General features: G+C 42.7%; 2 protein-coding genes across 3 annotated transcripts in view; one reads left to right on the forward strand and one right to left on the reverse strand.

The window, feature by feature from the left end:
• gart (phosphoribosylglycinamide formyltransferase) overlaps positions 1 to 19,792 on the reverse strand; it is a 47,528-nt gene extending 27,736 nt beyond the window's left edge. The window contains exons 1-4 of one of the 2 annotated variants that reach the window (XM_043701290.2): positions 19,479 to 19,792; positions 15,520 to 15,667; positions 8,232 to 8,380; positions 3,280 to 3,375 (exon numbers count right to left, since the gene is read on the reverse strand). In XM_043701290.2, the coding sequence (XP_043557225.1) occupies positions 3,280 to 3,375; positions 8,232 to 8,376 (241 nt within the window). In that variant the 5' untranslated portion in view covers positions 8,377 to 8,380; positions 15,520 to 15,667; positions 19,479 to 19,792. The remainder of the gene's footprint in view (positions 1 to 3,279; positions 3,376 to 8,231; positions 8,381 to 15,519; positions 15,668 to 19,478) is intronic. The other variant, XM_087992583.1, reaches the window with a different exon arrangement.
• Positions 19,793 to 19,934: 142 nt separating this feature from the next.
• Positions 19,935 to 21,648, forward strand: dnajc28 (DnaJ (Hsp40) homolog, subfamily C, member 28). The gene has a single exon (XM_043701292.2). It carries the CDS (start codon positions 20,226 to 20,228, stop codon positions 21,303 to 21,305), a length of 1,080 nt encoding a protein of 359 aa, XP_043557227.1. The 5' UTR covers positions 19,935 to 20,225; the 3' UTR covers positions 21,306 to 21,648.
• The last annotated feature ends 907 nt before the right edge of the window (positions 21,649 to 22,555 follow it).

Raw genomic sequence — 22,555 nt, forward strand, 5'->3', positions numbered from 1 at the left:
ATATCGGTCATCTAATATAAATTACATCGACACTGAACTGACATAAAGAAGAGCTGGACAACCCCTAACAAACACACTGCACTTTCTTCAATATCAAGTTCTGGGAGACAACATTAAATGTTACATCATGAACGACTAAAAGAAAAATTCTTTTTATCACAAATTCAGAAATAGATATAATTAGTAATCTGACTCAATTTTTGACAGGGAATCAGTATTGCATAAGTCAATGCCCAGCTTTTCTTATGGCAATGATTGTGTCCTTGTGAGATTAAGCTGACTGAAGTTGCTGGCTCATCCATGGACTATAATACTCAGCTTAGTTGGGTTTATTCACTTGGATAGGTATGATTGCAGGAGATTAGCAGTGTAAACAAAAAAAAAGTCACACTAAACAAAAGTAAAATTAAATTGCAAACTTTTTACTTGGGAGGAAATGTGCAAAACAAAACCAAACTGGAAAGAATACATGATCGTTACAATGCAAAACAATATAGGCAATTTTGTAAATATCTAGACTGAAATTAACACCAACTTTTCAGCATTGTAGACAGTATTTTATATCTCCAAATAAAATTGCACCTATTATCTAAATCTATAAGTCAGAGTGAAAACAATATTGAACTGTCAAATACAAGCAGCTCTCTGAAGAAAACTTTATTTAAATCAGGGAATACCTTAATAATGATACACAATTGAACATTGCTGCAAGCCAAAGGAGTAAATAAGAGGCTCAAATCATCCTGACTTATTGGGAGAAAGTGAGCACTGAAGATGCTGGAGATCAGAGTCAAAGTGTGTGGTGCTGAAAACGTACAGCTGGTCAGGCAGCATCCGTGGGCAGGAAGAGGCATTCCTGATGAAGAGCTGATGCTCAAAATGTCGATTCTCTGACTCCTCAGATGCTGCCTGACCAGCTGTGCTTTTCCAGCACCACACTCTTCGACTCATCCTGACCTACTTGTTGAAACTATGCAACTGATCAGCTTTGTCTGAAGGTAACATCACTAATAATTAATCTTAACATCTTCAACACAGCTGTATTATATACAATGTGTGCTGTTGTACTGCTGGGCAGAGGAATGTGATTTCAACGCCAACAAACTCCAAGGTGTACAACCTAAACCAGGTCCTTCATCAAGAGGATGTGACAGTCAAATAACATATTCCCTGCAGAAAGTGAGGACTGCAGAAGTTGGAGATCAGAGCTGAAAAATGTGTTGCTGGAAAAGTGCAGCAGGTCAGGCAGCATCCAAGGAGCAGGAGAATTGAAGAAGGGCTTATGCCCGAAACGTCAATTCTCCTGCTCCTTGGATGCTGCCTGACTGCTGCGCTTTTCGAGCAACACATTTTTCAGCACATATTCCCTGCACTCCTATCTATCTATCAATCAATCAAGTGCAGTGGAGATTAACACTGAAATTTAATACCACACCTCCAAAGCAAGTTTGGTAGCAGGGAGCAATATCTTTAACTGGGTGAGAGAAAGCTGGATGGGGGCACTATCCTAACAAGAAAAGCTAACGGATGGTTTTTGAAGCTGCCAATAGTGCCAGCTCTCACTGAAGGATCATATCCTAGCCGCCGCTGCTACCACTGTGATGGTGCTGTTGTTTGTGGTGGTGTTACTCATTGAATGACCCCAACATCGACAGATTGGGAGGGTGGCGATAAGTAACATGCTGCCTTTTCTGCTGACTCCCCTGCAATCTTCCTCCTTTCCACACTGACCTGCAGCCTAAGTCTCAAGGCAAGCCTGGGCCTCATGTTGGGTGTATTTTCTTCAGCAGCCATTCTCCTCCCTTGGCACTGCCAAACAACACACATGCCTGTCAGGGAGAAGGACATTCACCCAAGGTCACTGATCCCAGAGAAAGCAATTTTAAAAAAATACTCTCGAGGCATGGGTGTCACTGGTTAGGCAGCAACTATCGTTCACTTCAAGTTGCCCTTGAGAAGACGGTGGTGAGGTGCCTTTTTGAACCACTACAGGCCATGTGGTCTAGGTAGTCCTACAAAGCCATTAGGGAGGATAGCTGAGGATCTTGACCAAATGTCAGTTAAGGAACAGTATTTCCAAGTCTAGATGTCGAGTGGCTAGGAGGGGAACTTGCAGGTGGTGATGTTCCCAAATGTCTGCTGCTTTTGTCCTTTTAGATGGTCAAGACCAAGGGTTTGGAAGATGCTGGCTCACAGCCTTAGTGAATTTCTGAAGTGCGTCTTGTAGATAGTTGCAATAGTGTGTACTGAGTGTCAGTGGTGGAGGGAGTGGATGCTGGTGGTTGTGGTGCCTAATTGGTCCTTAATTCAATGCTTCTCAGAAGTAAATGATGCAGGAGTCTTGGCAGGTCTCCAGCCAGCAAGCAAGACCTCCATTACCCTCCATCTACATTAATTTCCACCTCAGGAATGGAGAGGAACGAAGGGAAAACCAGAAAATCAGCAGCTCGCTAGAAAACTTGACTAAACCAAAGTTCCGAGCACAAGATTTGTAGATGAATGTGTTAAAAAAAATTCTTGAAACCCTTTAAAGTCGTGATCAAAGCTGGCAATGTAGGGCTTGGAGTTGTGTTGATGCAGGAAGACAATGGCAGAAATGAAAGGCCAACTGGTTATTTTTCAAAGAAAGTCACTATCCACAAAAGAAAATACTTCACCATCAAAAAAGATTTATTGAGTTTGGTACTGGCCTCACAACATTTTAATGTTTATGTTACTAACAATGCTTCATTGACGGTTGTTTACATGGACCACAATCCTCTCACCTTTTAAAGACAAAGGTATGATACTATGTTGCTGGGGTCTTCTGTTACAGACTTTTAGTTTACAAATTGTACATGTTGCGGATTGTAAAAAATGTTATTGCAGAGGTGTTATCTCCACCATTTTATGGATTACCATTACACAACTACATTTTTAGAGAGCTAGCTTTATTAAAAAATCTAGGTCCTAAATTTCATGCTATGAAACTCCAATGAACAAAACACTGCAGTTTTGGTAAAAAAAAACACAAGAACTGCGGATGCTGTAAATCAGAAACAAAAACAAAAATTGTGGGCAAAGCTCAGTAGATTTAGCAGCATCTGTGGACAGAATGCAGGGTTAATGTTTCGGGTCGAGCGACCCTTCCTCACAACACTATAGTTTTGAAATTTTTCAGTTTAAAAAGAGCGAAACAATCATTCTTCAAAAATCTCGTGATACAAATTTTAAACAAATCTCCTAAAGCTGTGGAAAACTATTATTTTGTGCAATAATCCCAGGCGCCCTTTTGCTTACCAGCAGCAAGTGGAGCTTCTGGTCCAACCACTACCAGGCCAATGTTGTGATCTTTGCAGTATTGAGCAAGAATTGCATGATTGCTGACAGAAACAGCTACAAGGAGAAGAAACAAAAATAAATTGTGTCTCCAGTGCATGAAATCACCTTTTGTCTTCACAGTTTACTAAAAGTAAAGTCATATTTCTACCCATCAGCTTCATTCAGCAATTATTAGCCTCAATCTTTGATATTAATGAAACTTGCATCAAACATGATACCATTCCAGTCACACAAAACCAGAGCATCAAGATATGTAGCAGATCATACTTTTTCTTTCTTTCTTTTATGTGTGAGATACTTCAAAACTCACGACTTGGATTCCAGCATTTCTGAGTTAGTGGCATTCAGTCAATCAACCATAATTTTTCAGTTTTAAACCAGAGAAATTAAAAAACGTGAGGCAAAAATTCAGTATCACCTGACAAAGGTTTCATTAAAAGTAGTCGCTCTTTTTCTCCTGAAAATTTAAGTTATTTCAAAAGGAGTCACTTATTGATTTACTCATTGGTCAACAGCGAAAAGGGCTAAACTAACTGAGATAAATATATTGCTACAGAGATTTCTAGTTGAGTTCAGGAGGCCAGGTGAACAATGTCAGTGTTTTGAAATCTTTAACTTTTAATAGATTAGATTGTTTTAAAAAAAAAGGTGAAAGCCCGAAATCTGAAATTAAAGTCAGAAAATTTATTGATTTCATCATGTCTGCTTCAAGCATAAACTCTCCTGACTTAGTGTATTAAACTCTTTAAAGGTTTTGAAGACTGTATTAATATTCTAAAACTCCTTGTGAAGTTTTTCTTAATACATTCACAGGATGTGAGCATCATTTATTCCCTTAAGAACGTGCTGCTGATCCACATTCTTTGCTCACTGCAGTCCATGTAGTCTGGGTACACTCACCGTGCAAAAAGCACATTCCAAGGTTTTGATACAGTGACAGTGAAAGAGTGGCAACGTATCCAAAGAGTCTGGGTGGGGTGGTGCTGGTAGTTGGAGCGGGTGGGGAGTGTAAATACAGGCAATGATGCCCCAGACATATGCTGCCCATGTTCATCTAGACGAGAAAGCTCACAGGTTTGGAAGGTGCTGTTGAAGGAGCCCAGGTGAATAGCCTTGTGCACCCTGGAGAAGGTGCACACCGCTGCCTTTGCAGTTCAATGGCAGAAGAAGTGAATGTCGAACATATTAGATAGAGCGTAAATCAAACAGTCTTCCTGATTTGTGTTGGCCTTCTTTGTGGGTGGCACAGGAAGAGGTTACTTGGCTCCATTGGTCAGTGAGGGCTGAAAAATGTGCCACCCAGTCTCATCCCACTTACTCAATCCACAGAAAAATTAGTATTCTTAAGTGTTGTTGGAGCTGCACACATCCAGGCAAGGTGGACAATACTCCATCACACTCTTGACTTGTGCTTTGTCGATAGTGGGCAGACTTTGGAGAGTTAGATGGCATGCATTAGTCACTGCAGGATTCCCAATTTCCAGTCTGCTTTCGTAACCAAAATCTTATGGTCTTATATGGCTCGTATGGATCAGTTTCTGATCCACGTTAAAAGTGAAGGATTCAGCAATAGTACTGCCACGGTTTTCAGGGGTGATGGTTAGATTCTCTCTCATTGGAGATGGTCATTGTCTGGTATTCATACGACTCAAGTATTGCTTGCCTGGGAAGCAAGTCTGTGGTTCAGAACAAAGAACCAGCAGTATAGGTTTAATTCCCATTCTGGATATGGAAGACTTGGTATCTATAACCTCAACCTGCTTCTGAGAGTAGAATGCAGAGGCAAACCAATCTTGACAAAAAAAAACTGCATAAAAAATGGGTCAGGATGAAGCACCAGAAGATAATAAGTCTAACATTTGCTTTCAATTGAAGCACACACAAAAGAATGAACAATGATTAAAACACAGTTTTATCTTGTTCAACATGTTTAACATTGTAAAGCTTTTTTACTGTATCATGCATAAAAAGTTGAAGGTCATGTCAAACTACTGATCCTTGATGACTGGATCTGTGATGATTATAACAGTTTTTATAAAGTACTGGTAAAAAACTATAAAATAGAACATAGAACATAGAAAAATACAGCGCAGTACAGGCCCTTTGGCCCTCGATGTTGCGCCGGTCCAAGCCCACCGAACATACACTAGCCCACTATCCTCCATATGCCTATCCAATGCCCGTTTAAATGCCCATAAAGAGGGAGAGTCCACCACTGCTACTGGCAGGGCATTCCATGAACTCACGACTCACTGAGTAAAGAATCTACCCCTAACATCTGCCCTATACCTCCCACCCCTTAATTTAAAGCTATGCCCCCTCGTAATAGCTGACTCCATACGTGGAAAAAGGTTCTCATGGTCAACCCTATCTAAACCCCTACTCATCTTGTACGCCTCGATCAAGTCACCCCTAAACCTTCTTTTCTCCAATGAAAACAGCCCCAAGTGCCTCAGCCTTTCCTCATACGATCTTCCTACCATACCAGGCAACATCCTGGTAAACCTCCTCTGCACCCCTTCCACATCCTTCCTAAAGTATGGCGACCAAAACTGCACACAATACTCCAGATGCGGCCGCACCAGAGTCTTATACAACTGCAACATGACCTCAGGACTCCGGAACTCAATTCCTCTACCAATAAAAGCCAGTACGCCATATGCCTTCTTCACCGCACTATTTACCTGGGTGGCAACTTTCAGAGATCTGTGTACATGGACACCAAGATCCCTCTGCTCATCCACACTACCAAGTATCCAAACATTAGCCCAGTACCCCATCTTCTTGTTACTCTTACCAAAGTGAATCACTTCACACTTACCTACATTGAACTCCATTTGCCACTTTTCTACCCAGCTCTGCAGCTTATTTATATCCCGCTGTAACCTGACACATCCTTCCTCACTGTCAACAATTCCACCGACTTTCATATCATCCGTAAACTTGCTCACCCAACCTTCTAGCCCCTCCTCCAGGTCATTTATAAAAATGACAAACAGCAATGGTCCCAAAACAGATCCTTGCGGAACACCGCTAGTAACTGCACTCCAAGATGAACCTTTACCATCAACAACTACAGTCTGTCTTCTTCCAGCTAGCCAATTCCTAATCCAAACCTCCAACTCACCCTCAATGCCATACCTCCGTATTTTTTGCAGTAGCCTACCATGGGGAACCTTATCAAATGCCTTACTAAAATCCATATACACCACATCTACCGCTTTCCCCTCGTCCACCTCCTTAGTCACCTTCTCAAAGAATTCAATAAGGTTTGTGAGGCATGACCTGCCCTTCACAAAACCATGCTGCCTATCCTTGATCACATTATTCCGATCCAGATGTTCATAAATCCTATCCCTTACAATTCTCTCTAAGACTTTGCCCACAACAGAAGTGAGACTCACCGGCCTATAGTTACTAGGGTTATCCCTACTCCCCTTCTTGAACAAGGGAACCACATTTGCTATCCTCCAGTCTTCTGGCACTATTCCTGTAGACGAGGACATAAAAATCAAGACCAATGGCTCTGCAATCTCCTCCCTAGCTTCCCAGAGAATCCTAGGATAAATGCCATCAGGCCCAGGGGACTTATCTATTTTCACCCTTTCCAGAATTTCCAACACCTCTTCCCTACATACCTCAAAGCCATCCATTCTAATTAATTGTGACTCAGTATTCACATCAGCAACAATGTCCTGTTCCTGAGTGAATACTGACGAAAAGTATTCATTCAGTGTCTCCCCAATCTCTTCAGCCTCCACATGCAACTTCCCACTACTATCCTTGACTGGACCTATTCCTACCCTAGTCATTTTATTCCTGACATACCTATAGAAAGCCTTAGGGTTTTCCCTAATCCTACCAACTAAGGACTTTTCATGTCCCCTCCTTGCTGCTCTTAGCTCTCTCTTCAGGTCCTTCCTGGCTACCTTATAACTCTCAATCGCCCCAATTGAACCTTCACGCCTCATCTTTACATAGGCCGCCCTCTTCCCTTTAACAAGGGATTCCAATTCCTTATTAAACCACGGCTCCCTCACACGACCCTTTCCTCCCTGCCTGACAGGTACATACTTATCAAGGACACTCAATAGTTGCTCCTTGAACAAGCTCCACATATCAATTGCGCCCTTCCCTTGAAGCCTACTTTTCCAAGCCATGCATCCTAAGTCGTGCCTCACCGCATCATAATTTCCCTGCCCCCAGCTATAACTCTTGCCCTGCAGTGCACACTTATCCCTCTCCATCACTAGAGTAAAAGTCACCGAATTGTGGTCACTGCCCCCAAAGTGCTCACCTACCTCCAATTCTAACACATGGCCTGGATTGTTACTCAGAACCAAATCCAGTATGGCCTCACCTCTTGTTGGCCTGTCTACATATTGTGTCAGGAAACCCTCCTGCACACATTGGACAAACACCGACCCATCTAACGAACTTGAGCTATAGCTTTCCCAGTCAATATCTGGAAAGTTAAAGTCCCCCATAACAACCACCCTATTACTTTCACTCTTCTCCTGAATCATCCTCGCAATCCTTTCTTCTACGTCTCTAGGACTATTGGGAGGCCTGTAGTAAACTCCTAACAGGGTGACCTCACCTTTCCTATTCCTAACCTCAGCCCAAACTACCTCAGATGGCGAGTCTTCATCCATCGTCCTTTCCACCGTAACCCAAAATTCCATGTCAATATATTTAGGACCACCAATGGAAATGCTAAAAAACACAATCATACTGACCAGGGTACCTTAAAGATTTCCCTATTGTTTGTCACAATTGGCCACAGCAATTTATTTATGAATTAGTTGTGTACTCATTTTCAGTTTCTTGGTTATAATATGCACACTAAAAATATATAGTGTTAAATATATCACCTGAAATAGAATTAAGTAACAACAAGAACACCTCACCCGAATTGGAGATTTTTCCACTCTCAGCTGTTCCCGCATTCCCAGGAGCAACCAGAACCTGCAGTATATGTGGTGACTGGGCCAGCTTCCACGCCAGGGCATGTTCACGTCCCCCGCTGCCAATAACAAGTACTCGCTCAGCCATGGTCCTAAACATAAAATAATCAGGTCCATTGCAACAGGTTGTTTTATTTTGAGCACACAATGACGCAGGACAAATCCAGCCATTAGTATATAGATCCACTGCACGGCTTATAAAACAAAAAAGGGCATCTTCCTTGTTCTTTGAGAGTGGCAAATAAATTAATCAGTCCTTCACACACAATGACAAAATGACCAAAGTAAAGATCAAACATTCGTCAGCCAACATAGTTGTATTTACAATAAAATTAAACAAACTAACAAATAGCAACGTAATCGGAAAGGAAGACCGCATTTAACAACAAATAGCTTTGATAAAATATGTTTTAGACTCAATATGACAGCCCATAAAATAAAGAGGGATATTCAGTCGAAATGTAAACAGCAAAGAAACAAACTTCAGACAAGTTAATTAGAAACCGACCTCAATAAGCATGAGCTCTCAAATCTGACCTTTTAAAGCAGCTCAAGATAAAGTAAGGTACTATCAATATTGTGTAAAAGAATGCAATGATACATTTCAAACTTTTCTTCAACTTTCACCATTTCTAACTAACTTTAACCAGACGGGCCACAAATTTACAAATGCAGATTGAAAAAATATCCCCAGACCACGGAATATACAGTTTTGTGAATAAAAAGGATGAACATAAAACACAATTTATTTCACAAGTCATGCAGGCGGACAGACCTCATGATCCACTTGTGACTCCCATCATTCAGTCTTTAATAAACCCTTATCAAAAGAATCAGCTCGGCCTATTATACTATCTATGGCATGAGATTTAAAAAATTTTAAAATATATGGTCACAAAATAATTATCGACAAGTAAGGTCACTGGGTCCATCTTAATTCAATCAAGCAGAAAGACTCCTAACATTCAATGGTTTCTTAAACATTCCAGCATAGAGCAATCTAGTCCATGGGACAATCGCTCTGGGTGAGGACGTTTTTAACATTTATCCTTACATTTATCGTTCACTAGTTTTAACCATATCATTAAACAATTGCACACTATTTCCTCTCAATTTCCCCCCTCCAGATTGAAGAGCCTAAATTTCTACTCTTTTGTCACAAGTCAAACCTTTGACAGAAGCAAGCAGCCGTGGGCTCTTCCTATGCCCTAACTGGCGTTTCAATATCTATTACCTCTCGCCAATCAGTACCAAATACATTATTCAAGATAGTTGATTCCACCATCTGCAAATTTGATTACTTTGCATTAAATCTCTGAACCTAAGATAACATATAGAACATTTTAAATCAAAACTTTACAAACTAAACAAGTAAATATGGGTGAAATCAGTGCTTTTTGATGGTGCAATTCACAGATAGATCAGTAATGTCATCAGTAATGTGTTCGGTGCAGACTTTGAACATCGGTGTTACATGTTGAAACCACCAACATCTTCTGTCATGGAATCATACATCTTAAACAGGGCTATTTTCAGGTTGGCAGCTGTAATTAGTGGAGTCACATGGGGATCCATACTTGAACCTCAACAACTTACAAACTATCATCGCTAAATTTGTTGATGATAGAAGTGGGATGAGATTGCAAACAACACCACCTCGCATTGCAGAGCACCTTAACAGAATGAAAAAACTCCCGTGACCGTAAGACATAGAAGCAGAAGTGGGCCATTCAGCCCATGAAGACTGCTTCGCCATCCATTGAGATCAAAGGCTGAACTGATAGTCAGCAATTTCACTTTCCTGCCTTTATCCAAAACCTTTGATATTCTTACCGATCAAAAAAAAAAATCAACCCATCTCAGTCTGGAGTATACTTAACGATTTACCCTTATAGTTCTTCACAGTACAGAATTCTAAAGGCACTATGCTCAGAGAAGAAATTCCTCAACTTTGTCTTAAATGGGAGATTACTTATTCTGAGGCCTCTAATCCTAGAGTCTCCCACAGGGGAAGCAACCCTTCCGTACTGTACCCATAAGAATCTTTGTAGGTTTCAATAAGGTTACCTCTCAATCTTATAAACTCCCATGAGTACAGGCCCAATCTTTACAACCTTTCCTCATAACACAATCCCTCGATACCCGGAAGCAATTGAGTGAATCTTCTCTGGACTGCCCTGCCAGGATATTTGTTCTTTGATTAGGGGACCAAAACTGTTCAGACTACTCCAGCTTTGATCCAATTAGTGCTTTCTATAGTTTTCCCAACACTCTCCTATTTTAATTTGTCAATCTCTTTGAAATAAAGGCCAACATTCCATTTGCCTTTCCCTCTACTTGCTGACCTTGTACATTAGTTTTCTGTGATTTGTGCATGAGGACTCCCAATTCCCTCTGTTCTGTAGCTTTCTACAGTCTTTCTCCATTTAAAATAATATCCAATTCTTCTATTCTTCCTGCCAAAGGTCACAATATCACATTTACCCACATTACATTCCACCTGCCAAGTCTTTGCCCACTTGCTTAACCGGTCTATGTCCCTCTGCAGACTGTGTCATCCTCATTATTTGCCCTCCCACCAATTTCAATGTCACCTGCAAACTTGGCTATGGCACATTCACTTTTCTTATCTAAGATTATTTATAAAGTATATAAATATATCGCATCAGTATTGACGCCTGCAACACCCCAGATGTTACAGGTTGCCATTTTGAAAACACCTCACTTATCCCAAGTATTTACCTTCTATTAACTAACTAATCCTCTATTCATGCTGTGAAGTACCTTGGGATGCTATCAGACAAGATCTGACACCAAGCTGTATAAAGGACTATTCCAAGCTGTATAAAGGACTATTCCAAAGCTTCGTCAAAAAGAGTCAACTTTTAAAGGGTCAAAAGAAGGTGGAGAAAAGAAATTCCAGTGCTTAGAATTTGCACAGCTAACAGCATAAGATGGAAAGTTAAAAAAAAAGATCAAATTTCAATGAACAGAGAATTCTTGGAGGGTTGTACAGCTGGAGTTCACAGGAGTTATTATGACCACTGCAGATGTACATTGATCATGCATTTTATGGAGCTTACCGGTTTTCTGAGAGTACATTTAAAATATGTTTACAGGGCCTTCTGTGTAATGTTCAGGCACACACTCCTGACTAGAACAAGTGAACAGAGATCCTATATACTGCAGGGTAATACCTCTATCACTATTCCAGAAGCTCTAGGGTCATGTCCCATTAGAGGAGTGGACAACCACAAAATAGTAGCATAGCCAATCAGGTTGTTTGCCAACATGCAAATCCTTGCAACATGTCTATGACAGACAATAAGAGATTCATGGGCAACCACACTTGATGCACAGTACAGCCCCTCAAACTGCAGCCATTGGCTTCAGGGTAGTGACCTCTTCCAGGAAAAAACAGCAATGGAGACAGATTCAAGGACATGCTTCGTGTGCCTCATACAGAAAATCTAAGCTGATGAGAAGAAGTAACATTCAATGTTGTAATTACGGCAGAATACAGAGGATGCAGGAGATCTGAAATTAAACCAGAATGTGTTATAGAAACTCAACAGGTCTGGCAGTACCTGTGGATGGAGAAACATGTTGCAAGGCCACTATAACTTCTGCAGAACGGCAGTCAAATTTATTTCAGTTGGGAGGTGTACTTATTGAGTATAGTTTCTGTATCAATTTATGGGATGCGAGCAGTGTGCTTTGGTAATATTAATGGCCGATCCCTAATTGGCCTGAAGAAGGTGGTGATGAGCTAGCTTCTTGAATTTCCGCAGTCCTTGGGATGTAGGAAGACAGCCAATGCATAAAAGGTATACTAATGTCTTTAAAAAGAAAGACCTGCAGATACTGGAAATTGGAAACAAAAACAGAAATTGCTGGAAAATCTCAGCAGGTCTGGCAGCATCTGTGAAGAGAAATCAGAGTTAATGTTTCAGCTCCAGTGACCCTTCTTCAGAACACTAATGTCTTTAGAACACTATTGTCTATATTTCCAAGTCAGAATTGATGATTGACTTGGAGGGGAACTTGAAAATAGTGGTACTCCAATAGATCTGCTGCCTTTGTCTTTCTAGGTGGAAGTAGTCGTGTGTTTGAAAGGCATTGTCTCAGGATCATGTTGTGCATCTTGTGGATAGTACACACTGCAGTGACTGAGCATTGGTGGTGGAAGAATGTCTGTGGATGTGGTGTCAATCAAGCAGTTGCTTGACCTGGATGGTATCAAAATTCTTGAGGATTTTGGAACTGCAGCCACCCAGGCAACTGGGGAATATTCTATCATACTCCTGACTTGTGCCTTTTACCTGATGGCCTGTGCTTAAGGAAAGTACATCTGGGAGAGTTGGTCTAGTAGGCAAGGGAAAATAAGTTAGACAATTGTCTTTTTAGAATTTATTAACTCCACTCAACAAACATCTGAAGAAAAAAAATCATCCTAAGCAATAAGTGAAAGTTTTTTTTAAAACGTCCCCTTCAAATTCTTACTGCTTGTTACTCACATCACTAACCAGTAAAGCATTAACATGGTGTACCTTATTATAAAGCGCAGCAGGTCAGGCAGCATCCAAGGAGCAGGAGAATCGACGTTTCGGGCATGAGCCCTTCTTCAGGAATGAGGAAAGTGTGTCCAGCAGGCTAAGATAAAAAGTAGGGAGGAGGGACTTGGGGGAGGGGCGTTGGAAATGCGATAGGTGGAAGGAGGTCAAGATGAGGGTGATAGGCTGGAGTGGGGGTGGGGGCGGAGAGGTCAGGAAGAAGATTGCAGGTTAGGAAGGTGGTGCTGAGTTCGAGGGATTTGACTGAGACAAGGTGGGGGTAGGGGAAATGAGGAAACTGGAGAAATCTGAGTTCATCCCTTGTGGTTGGAGGGTTCCTAGGCGGAAGATGAGGCGCTCTTCCTCCAACCGTCGTGTTGCTATGGTCTGGCGATGGAGGAGTCCAAGGACCTGCATGTTCTTGATGGAGTGGGAGGGGGAGTTGAAGTGTTGAGCCATGGGGTGGTTGGGTTGATTGGTCCGGGTGTCCCAGAGGTGTTCTCTGAAACGTTCCGCAAGTAGGCGGCCTGTCTCCCCAATATAGAGAAGGCCACATCGGGTGCAGCGGATGCAATAAATGATGTGTGTGGAAGTGCAGGTGAATTTGTGGCGGATATGGAAGGATCCCTTGGGGCCTTGGAGGGAAGTAAGGGGGGAGGTGTGGGGCGCAGGTTTTGCATTTCTTGCGGTTGTAGGGGAAGGTGCCGGGAGTGGAGGTTGGGTTGGTGAGGGGTGTGGACCTGACGAGGGATTCACGGAGGGAGTGGTCTTTTCGGAACGCTGATAGGGGAGGGGAGGGAATATATCCCTGGTGGTGGGGTCCGTTTGGAGGTGGCAGAAATGACGACGGATGATACGTTGTATATGGAGGTTGGTGGGGTGGTAGGTGAGGACCAGTGGGATTCTGTCCTGGTGGCGATTGGAGGGGCAGGGCTCAAGGGCGGAGGAGCGGGAAGTGGAGGTTATGCGGTGGAGGGCATTGTCAATCACGTCTGGGGGGAAATTGCGGTCTTTGAAGGAGGCCATCTGGGTTGTACGGTATTGGAACTGGTCCTCCTGGGAGCAGATGCGGCGGAGACGAAGGAATTGGGAAAATGGGATGGCGTTTTTACAGGGGGCAGGGTAGGAGGTAAACCAGTGGAGTTCTTTTCCCTCCCCTCCCCTATCAGCGTTCCGAAAAGACCACTCCCTCCGTGAATCCCTCGTCAAGTCCACACCCCTCACCAACCCAACCTCCACTCCCAGCATCTTCCCCTGCAACTGCAAGAAATGCAAAACTTGCGCTCAAACCTCCCCCCTTACTTCCCTCCAAGGCCCCAAGGGATCCTTCCATATCCGCCACAAATTCACCTGCACTTCCACACACATCATTTATTGCATCCGCTGCACCCGATGTGGCCTCCTCTATATTGGGGAGACAGGCCGCCTACTTGCGGAACGTTTCAGAGAACACCTCTGGGACACCCGGACTAACCAACTCAACCACACAGTGGCTCAATACTTCAACTCCCCCTCCCACTCCACCAAGGATATGCAGTTCCTTGGACTCCTCCATCGCCAGACCATAGCAACACGACAGTTGGAGGAAGAGCGCCTCATCTTCCGCCTAGGAACCCTCCAACCACAATGGATGAACTCAGATTTCTCCAGTTTCCTCATTTCCCCTACCCCCACCTTGTCTCAGTCAAATCCCTCGAACTCAACACCGCCTTCCTAACCTGCAATCTTCTTCCTGACCTCTCCGCCCCCACCCATCACCCTCATCTTGACCTCCTTCCACCTATCGCATTTCCAACGCCCCTCCCCCAAGTCCCTCCTTCCTACCTTTTATCTTAGCCCGCTGGACACACTTTCCTCATTCCTGAAGAAGGGCTTATGCCCAAAATGTCGATTCTCCTGCTCCTTGGATGCTGCCTGACCGGCTGCGCTTTTCCAGCAACACATTTTCAGCTCTGATCTCCAGCATCTGCAGTCCTCACTTTCTCCTCATACCTTATTATAACCCTTCTCAATAATCTTGAACATCTTTTAAAACTAACAGAAGTCAAATTAGACAGGTTATCTTTTATTTTCACCACTCCAGTGAAAAGTACCTCTCATAACTATAACCTTGGTAGCCCTATTAACATCCCGGTAAATCAGTAATTTCCTCATGAAGGACTTATGCCTGAAGCGTCGATTCTCCTGCTCCTCGGATGCTGCCTGACCTGTTGCATTTTTCCAGCACTTCCACTTTGATCTCCTGCATCTGCAATCCTCACTTTCTCCCATTATATCAATGCTGGCACTTTGCACTGTTTTTTGAAATTTCATATTACGAGGTTCCACTGAAAACATTAGTAAATAAGACCCATGCATGAGCAATTCTATCACTGCAACAAAGGAACAGAGTTCAAGGCACCATAACTACAACATTAAGTCTTGCAAAATAGCAAACTTCCAGGCTCGCTACTGAATTAGCCAACCCCCACCTTTTACACAGTCTTCTTTGCACGAGCTGTATTACTTCTTACTGCTGGCGCGAATAAACAGGAATGGAACACATTAAAGTCAAATCTGATAGCTAGCTGTTCACAATCTCGCCTACTGAAGATTTGTTACTGAAATGTAACAATAAAACACGTGCTTATAACAGGAAGCAAAATCAATTTTAAAAAGTAGAAGTTGCATATACTCACGTGGATGGCGCTGCCTGCAAAGGCGTAAGAATGACTGAACTGTAAACTCTCAACACAGCGAATCATCAAGGCTTGAAACTGAATGGTGGGGGGTTCGCTCCATACGGCACGGGAGCAGTTTTTAAAATTACTTTGTTAACTTCGTGACCTGAATAATGAAGGAGAATAAAAGCAATATTTGCAAAGTAAACTTAGTTTTAATTTCAGAAAAAGTGTTTTTTTTTATTTTGGTTATGAGCAGAAGGGATTATGGGTTTTGTAGTTTCTAGTTTGCTCTTATTTGGCCAGAGTGCAGAGCAGAGACCAAGTTATTTCCGAGCATGTTGCTCCGTCATAAAATCAAAATACTGCGGATGGTGGAAATCTGAACTCAAACACAGAGAATGCTGCAGAAACTCAGCAGCATCTGTAAAAGAGGAACAGAGTTAATGTTTCAAGTGTGGTATGACTTCAGATCTGCTATGCCAACTCAGTTTCACCAGCATTCTCTATGTTGCTTTGTAATGCAGCAACGTGATCAACTTTTCGATGGAAGGAATTTTAGTTTTGAATTTGTGCTGGGTTCGAAATGTTCAACTGTAATTTTTTGGTAGATAAGCAGCTAAGATATATATCATTGAAACGGATAAGTGTGCAAATCTCAAGAGGGGTGAACAAGTAGAATATTCCAAATTGCCTCCTGTGTTGAATGATTGCTCTGTTTCTAATGGTTAGCAACTCAGTCCAGTCAAGTTGTTTCAGACAATATTTCACTTTTGGTTTTGTGGTTCAACAAGTTAATTGGAAGTTGCACTGGGCCCAGTTGTTCAGTGATTAGATTAGATGAGATTCCCTCGTGTGGAAACAGGCCCTTCAGCCCAACCAGTCCACACTGACCCTCCAAAGAGTAACCTACCCAGACCCATTTCCCTCTGACTAATGCACCTAACACTATGGGCAATTTAGTATGGCCAATTCACCTGACCTGCACATCTTTGGACTGTGGGAGGAAACCGGAGCACCCGGACGAAACCCACGCAGACACGGGGAGAATGTGCAAACTCCACAGAGACAGTCGCCCAAGGCTGGAACCAAATCTGGGACCCTGGTGCTGTGAGGCAGCAGTGCTAACCACTGAGCCACCGTGCCACCTCGGCTTTTGAATAAGAAAGTGGTTTAGAGTGTACTAAAGAAATTGTGGGCTGTGCATGATTATCTTAAATATAATTTGAACTGATTATTCTAATGGGAACATTTTTGAATTGTTCTTTTTGCACCTTCTTTAATGCCCTCTACTTGTGCTGCCATCCTTGATTCTTTCTGAAATCAGTGTGCAGGTTCCTCCTGTGCCTCTTTTGAACTCCTCCCATGCACCCAACAAGGTCACTCATTGCTGTTATTTTAAGTACAGTAACTCTGAGTATCCTAATCTGTTCTTACAGGAACATGGGAACAGAAATAGACAATTTACTCCTTCAAGAGTGCTTCAGTAATGAATAAGATTGAGGTTGGTCTGTGGTCCATGTTCCAATTCTACTCTGGTTCCTCTCCACAACTCTTTCTCCAGTACATTGATGACATAATCAGCGCTGCTTCCCTGTCTCATTCAGAATTTTAAAAAATTATCAATTTCATTTCCAATTTCCACCCTGTGCTCACTTTCACCCAATCTATCTCCTCCATTTCCTTTCAAAGAGTGTGGTGTTGGATAAGCACAGCCAGTCAGGCAGCATCCGAGGAGCAGGACAGTTGATGTTTCGAGCATAAGCTCTTCATCAGGAGCACAGGTAACTGTCCGGTGGAAAAGTCGAGTTTGAGCCAGTGTGGTACAGTGCCATTTACATTGGTGAGATCCAGTAAGGACTCATAGTGGTGACGGCATCGGTGGAGGCACAATGGCACCAAAGGGTGGCAAATTTCATTCTAGTGTCACACCCAGCTTTCTGGGCACCATTCCATTTTCCCAGTTTTTCTATCTCTATTGCATCTGTTCTGATGATGCCATGTACCACAATAGGACCTCAGGAATGTCCACCTTTTTCTTCAACAGAGGATTCTCCACCACCATGGTTGGCAGGGCCCTGAGCCATGTCCAACCCATCTTCCAGACTTTTTCCCTCCTACCTTCTCTTCCCACCCACAACAAGGTTCCCTTGGGTCCTTACTTTCACCCCACTAGCATCAGAAGCTGCTATATCCACCACGTCCAGTGGGATGCCACTGACAGACACATATTTCCCTCCCCTCCCTTGTCAGCCTTCTGCAGGGACAGTTCCCTCCAGGACACCTTGGTTTATTCTTCCTTCTCCACTCTGAACACATCCCCATAACTCTATGGCACCTTCTCTTGCAACCATGGAAGGTGCAATGCCTACCCATTTATCTCCTCCTTCCTCACTATCCAAGGCCCCAAGTATACCTTCCAGGCAAAGTAGCGATTTACGTGCACTTCACTCAATCTAGTCTACTGTATTTGTGGAACATGTAAGATGGTGGTGGAATAAGGTTTCTGAACACAGGCTTGTCCACTCTGCTTTTTTTTCTGTTGCTTTCTTTCCTCTTTTAAATGTTTTTCTTTGTTATTTTCTTTACTTCTTGTTGAAGAGCTTGGTTGAGGCAACGGCAATTGGCGCCAGCAAGTAGGCCCAGCATAGACTCATGGTGGCGGAGGCAGAGAAAGTTTGGTTCCCAGTGGCTTCTGCATCGACGAGCTGGGCCTAGGGCAGGCTCATGGCTCCTGCAGCAGATATGAGTTTGGGCCCACTACCAGTCCCTGCAGCATTGGCAGTGGCTACATCGGTGAGTTGGGCTCAAACACAAGCTCATGGCGGCGGTGGAGTAGAGTTTGAGTTGGTGTGGTACCCGGCAGATTGGTGGCATCTGCATTGGTGAGATCCAGCAAGGACCCACTGTGACGAGGGTATTGGTGGGGGCAAGGTGGTGCCAAAGAGTGGCAATTTTCTTTCCAAGAAGGACTGTAAGGTTGAACACTTTTTCTTTATTTTTCAGCCTCAATATTCTATATTTTGGTTTATTTTTCTGTGCTTTAAGATGGTGCCAGAGTGGCGACACTATAATACCTTTCACTACATTTTGTAACAAAATACATTAGGCAATAAATAATTCAAACCAAATCTAAAATGACATGAGCTTCAATTGCCTGCCACTTCAATACATCACCGTGTTCCCTGGCCAGTATTTCTGTCCTGGGCTTGCTGCAGTGCTCCAGCAACGTTCAGCACAAGCTGGAGTAACAGCACCTCATCTTCCACTTGGAGATACTGCAGCCTTCAGGAGTCTTCCACTGCAGCCTATTGAGTTCAACAATTTTAGGGTCTGAACACCTGCTTCCATTTCCTTTACCCACCCCTATGACATGGGCCATTTTCACCCACTCTTAGTCCCATGTATCAGATTTTCGCCTTTCCTGGCTATCAGAGTAAAAATGTGTGGTGCTGGAAAAGCACAGCCAGTCAGGCAGCATCCGAGGAGCAGCAGAGTCAGTGCTTCAAGCATAGGCTCTTCATCAGAATGATCTCCAGCATCTGCACTCCTCACTTTCTCCTTTCCTGGCCATCAGCGCATCCTTTGTCTACCTAACTGACTTTCTCTCTCTATATATTCCATCTCCACCACACTGCTCACTCCTTCCCGCCATCCCATATAAAATACCACCTTTTTCTAGCTACTATCAGTTATGAAAAAAGATCACTGTTCTCAAAACTTTAACTGCTTTCTCCCTGTGGATGCTGCTGGACCTATTTAGTTTCTCCAGCAATTTCTGTAATTGCCCATAACCCTTGTCTATCAAGAATCTAAGGCCGCCATAAATAAATTAAATGAGCCTCTCTTTCTTGGGGAAGAGAATTCCACATACAAATGACCGTCCTCCCCCACACCTCCCCGAGAAAAAAAAGACTCCCTTAAACGGGAGAGTTATTTTCTCTTAAACTGTATCTCTTAGTTCTAGTCTCTATTACCTGAGCTTGCCTCTTTCTCTGGGTTCCTCTCTAAGTTTACCTTGTCCGTGAGACCCAGTAGACGGCTGGCCACACAATTTCTCCGCCTGGTCCACAGCTGAGCTAACATTCTTGATAGTTCTCTCTTCTGAAATAAAGTCTCTTTCTCCTGATCCAACATCTGCAGTATTTTGCATTGATTTGTTTTTAAAACTTATTTTTCTCGTTCCTGACAACACCAGGGTTTTGCACCCAAGCATTTGCCAATGGGTTTTGTTTCCTGCTTAAGCGTTTTCATTTAAACTTCTACCACTCCGTTCTGGAACAATTTAGATTCGAAAGCCCGCAGTTTTACTGCATCAATTACTTCACCATCTCTCCCAGTTGAGAGCGCTCTACCTGGAGTTTTCAAGAAGTGTTTTTGAAGAGCAAAACTACAGCTCCCAGGATTCACTATCCACAACAGACATGGCTCCTAGCTGAGGGCCAAAAACACAAGGTGATTTCAGAGCTTGCTTTTACAACTGAGTTTCCCGACACTGTTCCCAACATCTGCTGAATGCTTTTGGAGTAGGTCAACAGCTTTGTTTAATGTGACAGACAAATCTGATTCATTGCTGGTACGACATGTACTCAATCCTGTCCTGTAAATCCCAGAAAGGGATGCAATGTTTCTTTTTTATATCTCTCTTAAGTGCAAGTTGAAGTGGTTCCCTGCGGTGTCCCAGTTCCCATACGGTATTAGACATCAATCAGTGCGGCGACAATATGCTAACAGCGAAGAGAAGTTGTGTCGTCACCTGCAGTGGAAGCGTTAGGATGCTTTCCGGTTACAAACTCATGAGCAAAAGCCTCCAAGACTGCTACCGCCTGCTTAATGTACAGGAGAACTGCAGCCATGACGAAGTGAAGGAGGCTTACCTCAAACTGGTAAAGTTGCACCATCCAGACAGTGGTTCTGGGGCAGATCCTCGAAAATTCATCCAGGTGAAAGAAGCTTACAAGGCTGTCGTCAAACATATAGCCGAGACAAGAAAGGCAAAGTCTGATGAAAGATCAGATGACGAAGAAGAACCATCCAAATATGTGGCACCTCAACATAGACAGTACCTTAGCTTCGAAGGCATTGGCATTGGGACGCCAAGTCAGCGAGAGAAACAGTACAGAAAATTTCGGATGAATCGTGCCACGGAGCAGGTCCTGGACTACAGAAAGCAGAAGTTGCAAGATCCAGAGCTTGAGAACACTATGATGGTGAAAGATGTCCAGCAGAGCCGGAAAATAAAGATAACCCAAGCAGTGGAACGACTGGTGGAAGATCTCATCCAAGAATCAATGGCCAAAGGTGAATTTGATAATCTAAGTGGTAAAGGGAAGCCACTGCAAAAGTTTTCACAGTATCCATACATTGATCCCATGACTCATAACCTGAACAGGATACTCATAGAAAATGGGTATCAACCAGAATGGATTGTCCGGCAGAAAGAAATAAAACAAACTATAGAGAAGCTCAGGAGTGATATGGTAGGCTATCGAAGAAAGATTGGTGAGTCCCTGACCCTCTCCAACCAGAAACAGTGGAATCTAAAATGTGAGCAGTTCAGAGATGATATTAAGCAACTTAATAAAATGGTAGATCGTTTCAATTTAATTGTCCCTCTACTGAACAGGCAGATGTTGCACTTCAACCCAGAGAAGGAGCTTGCTGTCATATTGAAAGAATACAGCGTATTATTGGAAGCAAGCAATGCCACTTCAGAGATCATGGAAGAATCAGCTGAGAGAACTGGCACATCAGTTTATGGGAAAAACAGCCTGTTTTCTTGGATCAAACTTTTTCTAAAATAAGGACTTAAGAAGTGAACGATTAGCACCTTTAGTGATCAGAATGCCAAAGATTTGTCATCAGATGTTAATATGCCTGTTTAATTATAACTACAATGTGTATGGGAAAGCGTATCAGTTACAACAGGAAGAGGTCATTTGGCCTTCTGAGCTTGCTTCCTCATTCCTGTACTTAGTTCTGGCATTAGATCATGACTCACCTGGAGCTCAGCCCCATTGCTTATGTTACCTCTATACCATTTGATACCTTTACCTCATAAAAGACTGATAACAATCTGATTCGTGAAAACTCTAGTTGCACCCTGAGATGTTTATAGGGGAATAAAGTTCATGTTTTTAACAGACATTTGTGTGAAAGTGGTTCTGAAAATTCCCTCCTAAATACCTGCCACAAAGCACGTGGATATTTTCTTCTTCAGTCTTTCCAGGGTTGTTATTGGAGAAGGTGGGACTTGAAGCCAGGCTTCCTTGTTTAGAGGTAGAGCTGCTGTATTAGGCAAACTCATTCTTGATATACCCACCTGTATAACGAGTTTCTCAGTAGCTACCATTTTGGTCAAGTTGGTTCTTATCTGTTCATAAGTGATTTTCACAGCACTGTTTAATTAACTTATAAAGTTTCAGTGCCCTTGAATATGCTGTTACCAAGAAAAAAAGCTTGTTTTTTTTGTAATGGGTTGTTAGTAATTATTGTTGCACTTTTATTGGCTGATGGGTTGGTGTGAAGCATTCAAAGTGCCACTAAGTGGAAATCTATTTTAGTCTGTTTTTTTTAAGTAGTGGATTCACAAAATGGAACTAGAAATTTCACTGTTAACAATGCATATTTTGTTGCACAAATAGCATGTTATATAAAATCTCAGGCTCAGATTTCATTCCTGGAAATACATTTATTCAGTACATAATCCCTTGTGAAGTTTTGCACATTGTAATTTAATAAAGTTGAATACATCAATTACAATCTAAGGCTTACAAGTTTTATAGAAAAAGTATTAATGTTGCCTTCTAATAGGGTTATGCTGTTGTTGTACTCTAGTTAATTGAAACTGAAAATATGTTGCTAGAAAAGCGCAGCAGGTCAGGCAGCAGGTCTGCTGCCTGACCTGCTGCGCTTTTCCAGCAACACATTTTCAGCTCTGATCTCCAGCATCTGCAGTCCTCACTTTCTTCTAGTTAATTGAAAGGCAAGGATGGAACTACTAATGGAGGCCAGCAAAAGATCCATGGTGAAATTAGTATATTTTGCAACAATA

The sequence above is a fragment of the Chiloscyllium plagiosum genome, unplaced genomic scaffold, assembly GCF_037043375.1.
Source record: "Chiloscyllium plagiosum isolate Xiang-an unplaced genomic scaffold, Cpla_swu_hap1 HiC_scaffold_12, whole genome shotgun sequence".
Classification (NCBI taxonomy): domain Eukaryota; kingdom Metazoa; phylum Chordata; class Chondrichthyes; order Orectolobiformes; family Hemiscylliidae; genus Chiloscyllium; species Chiloscyllium plagiosum.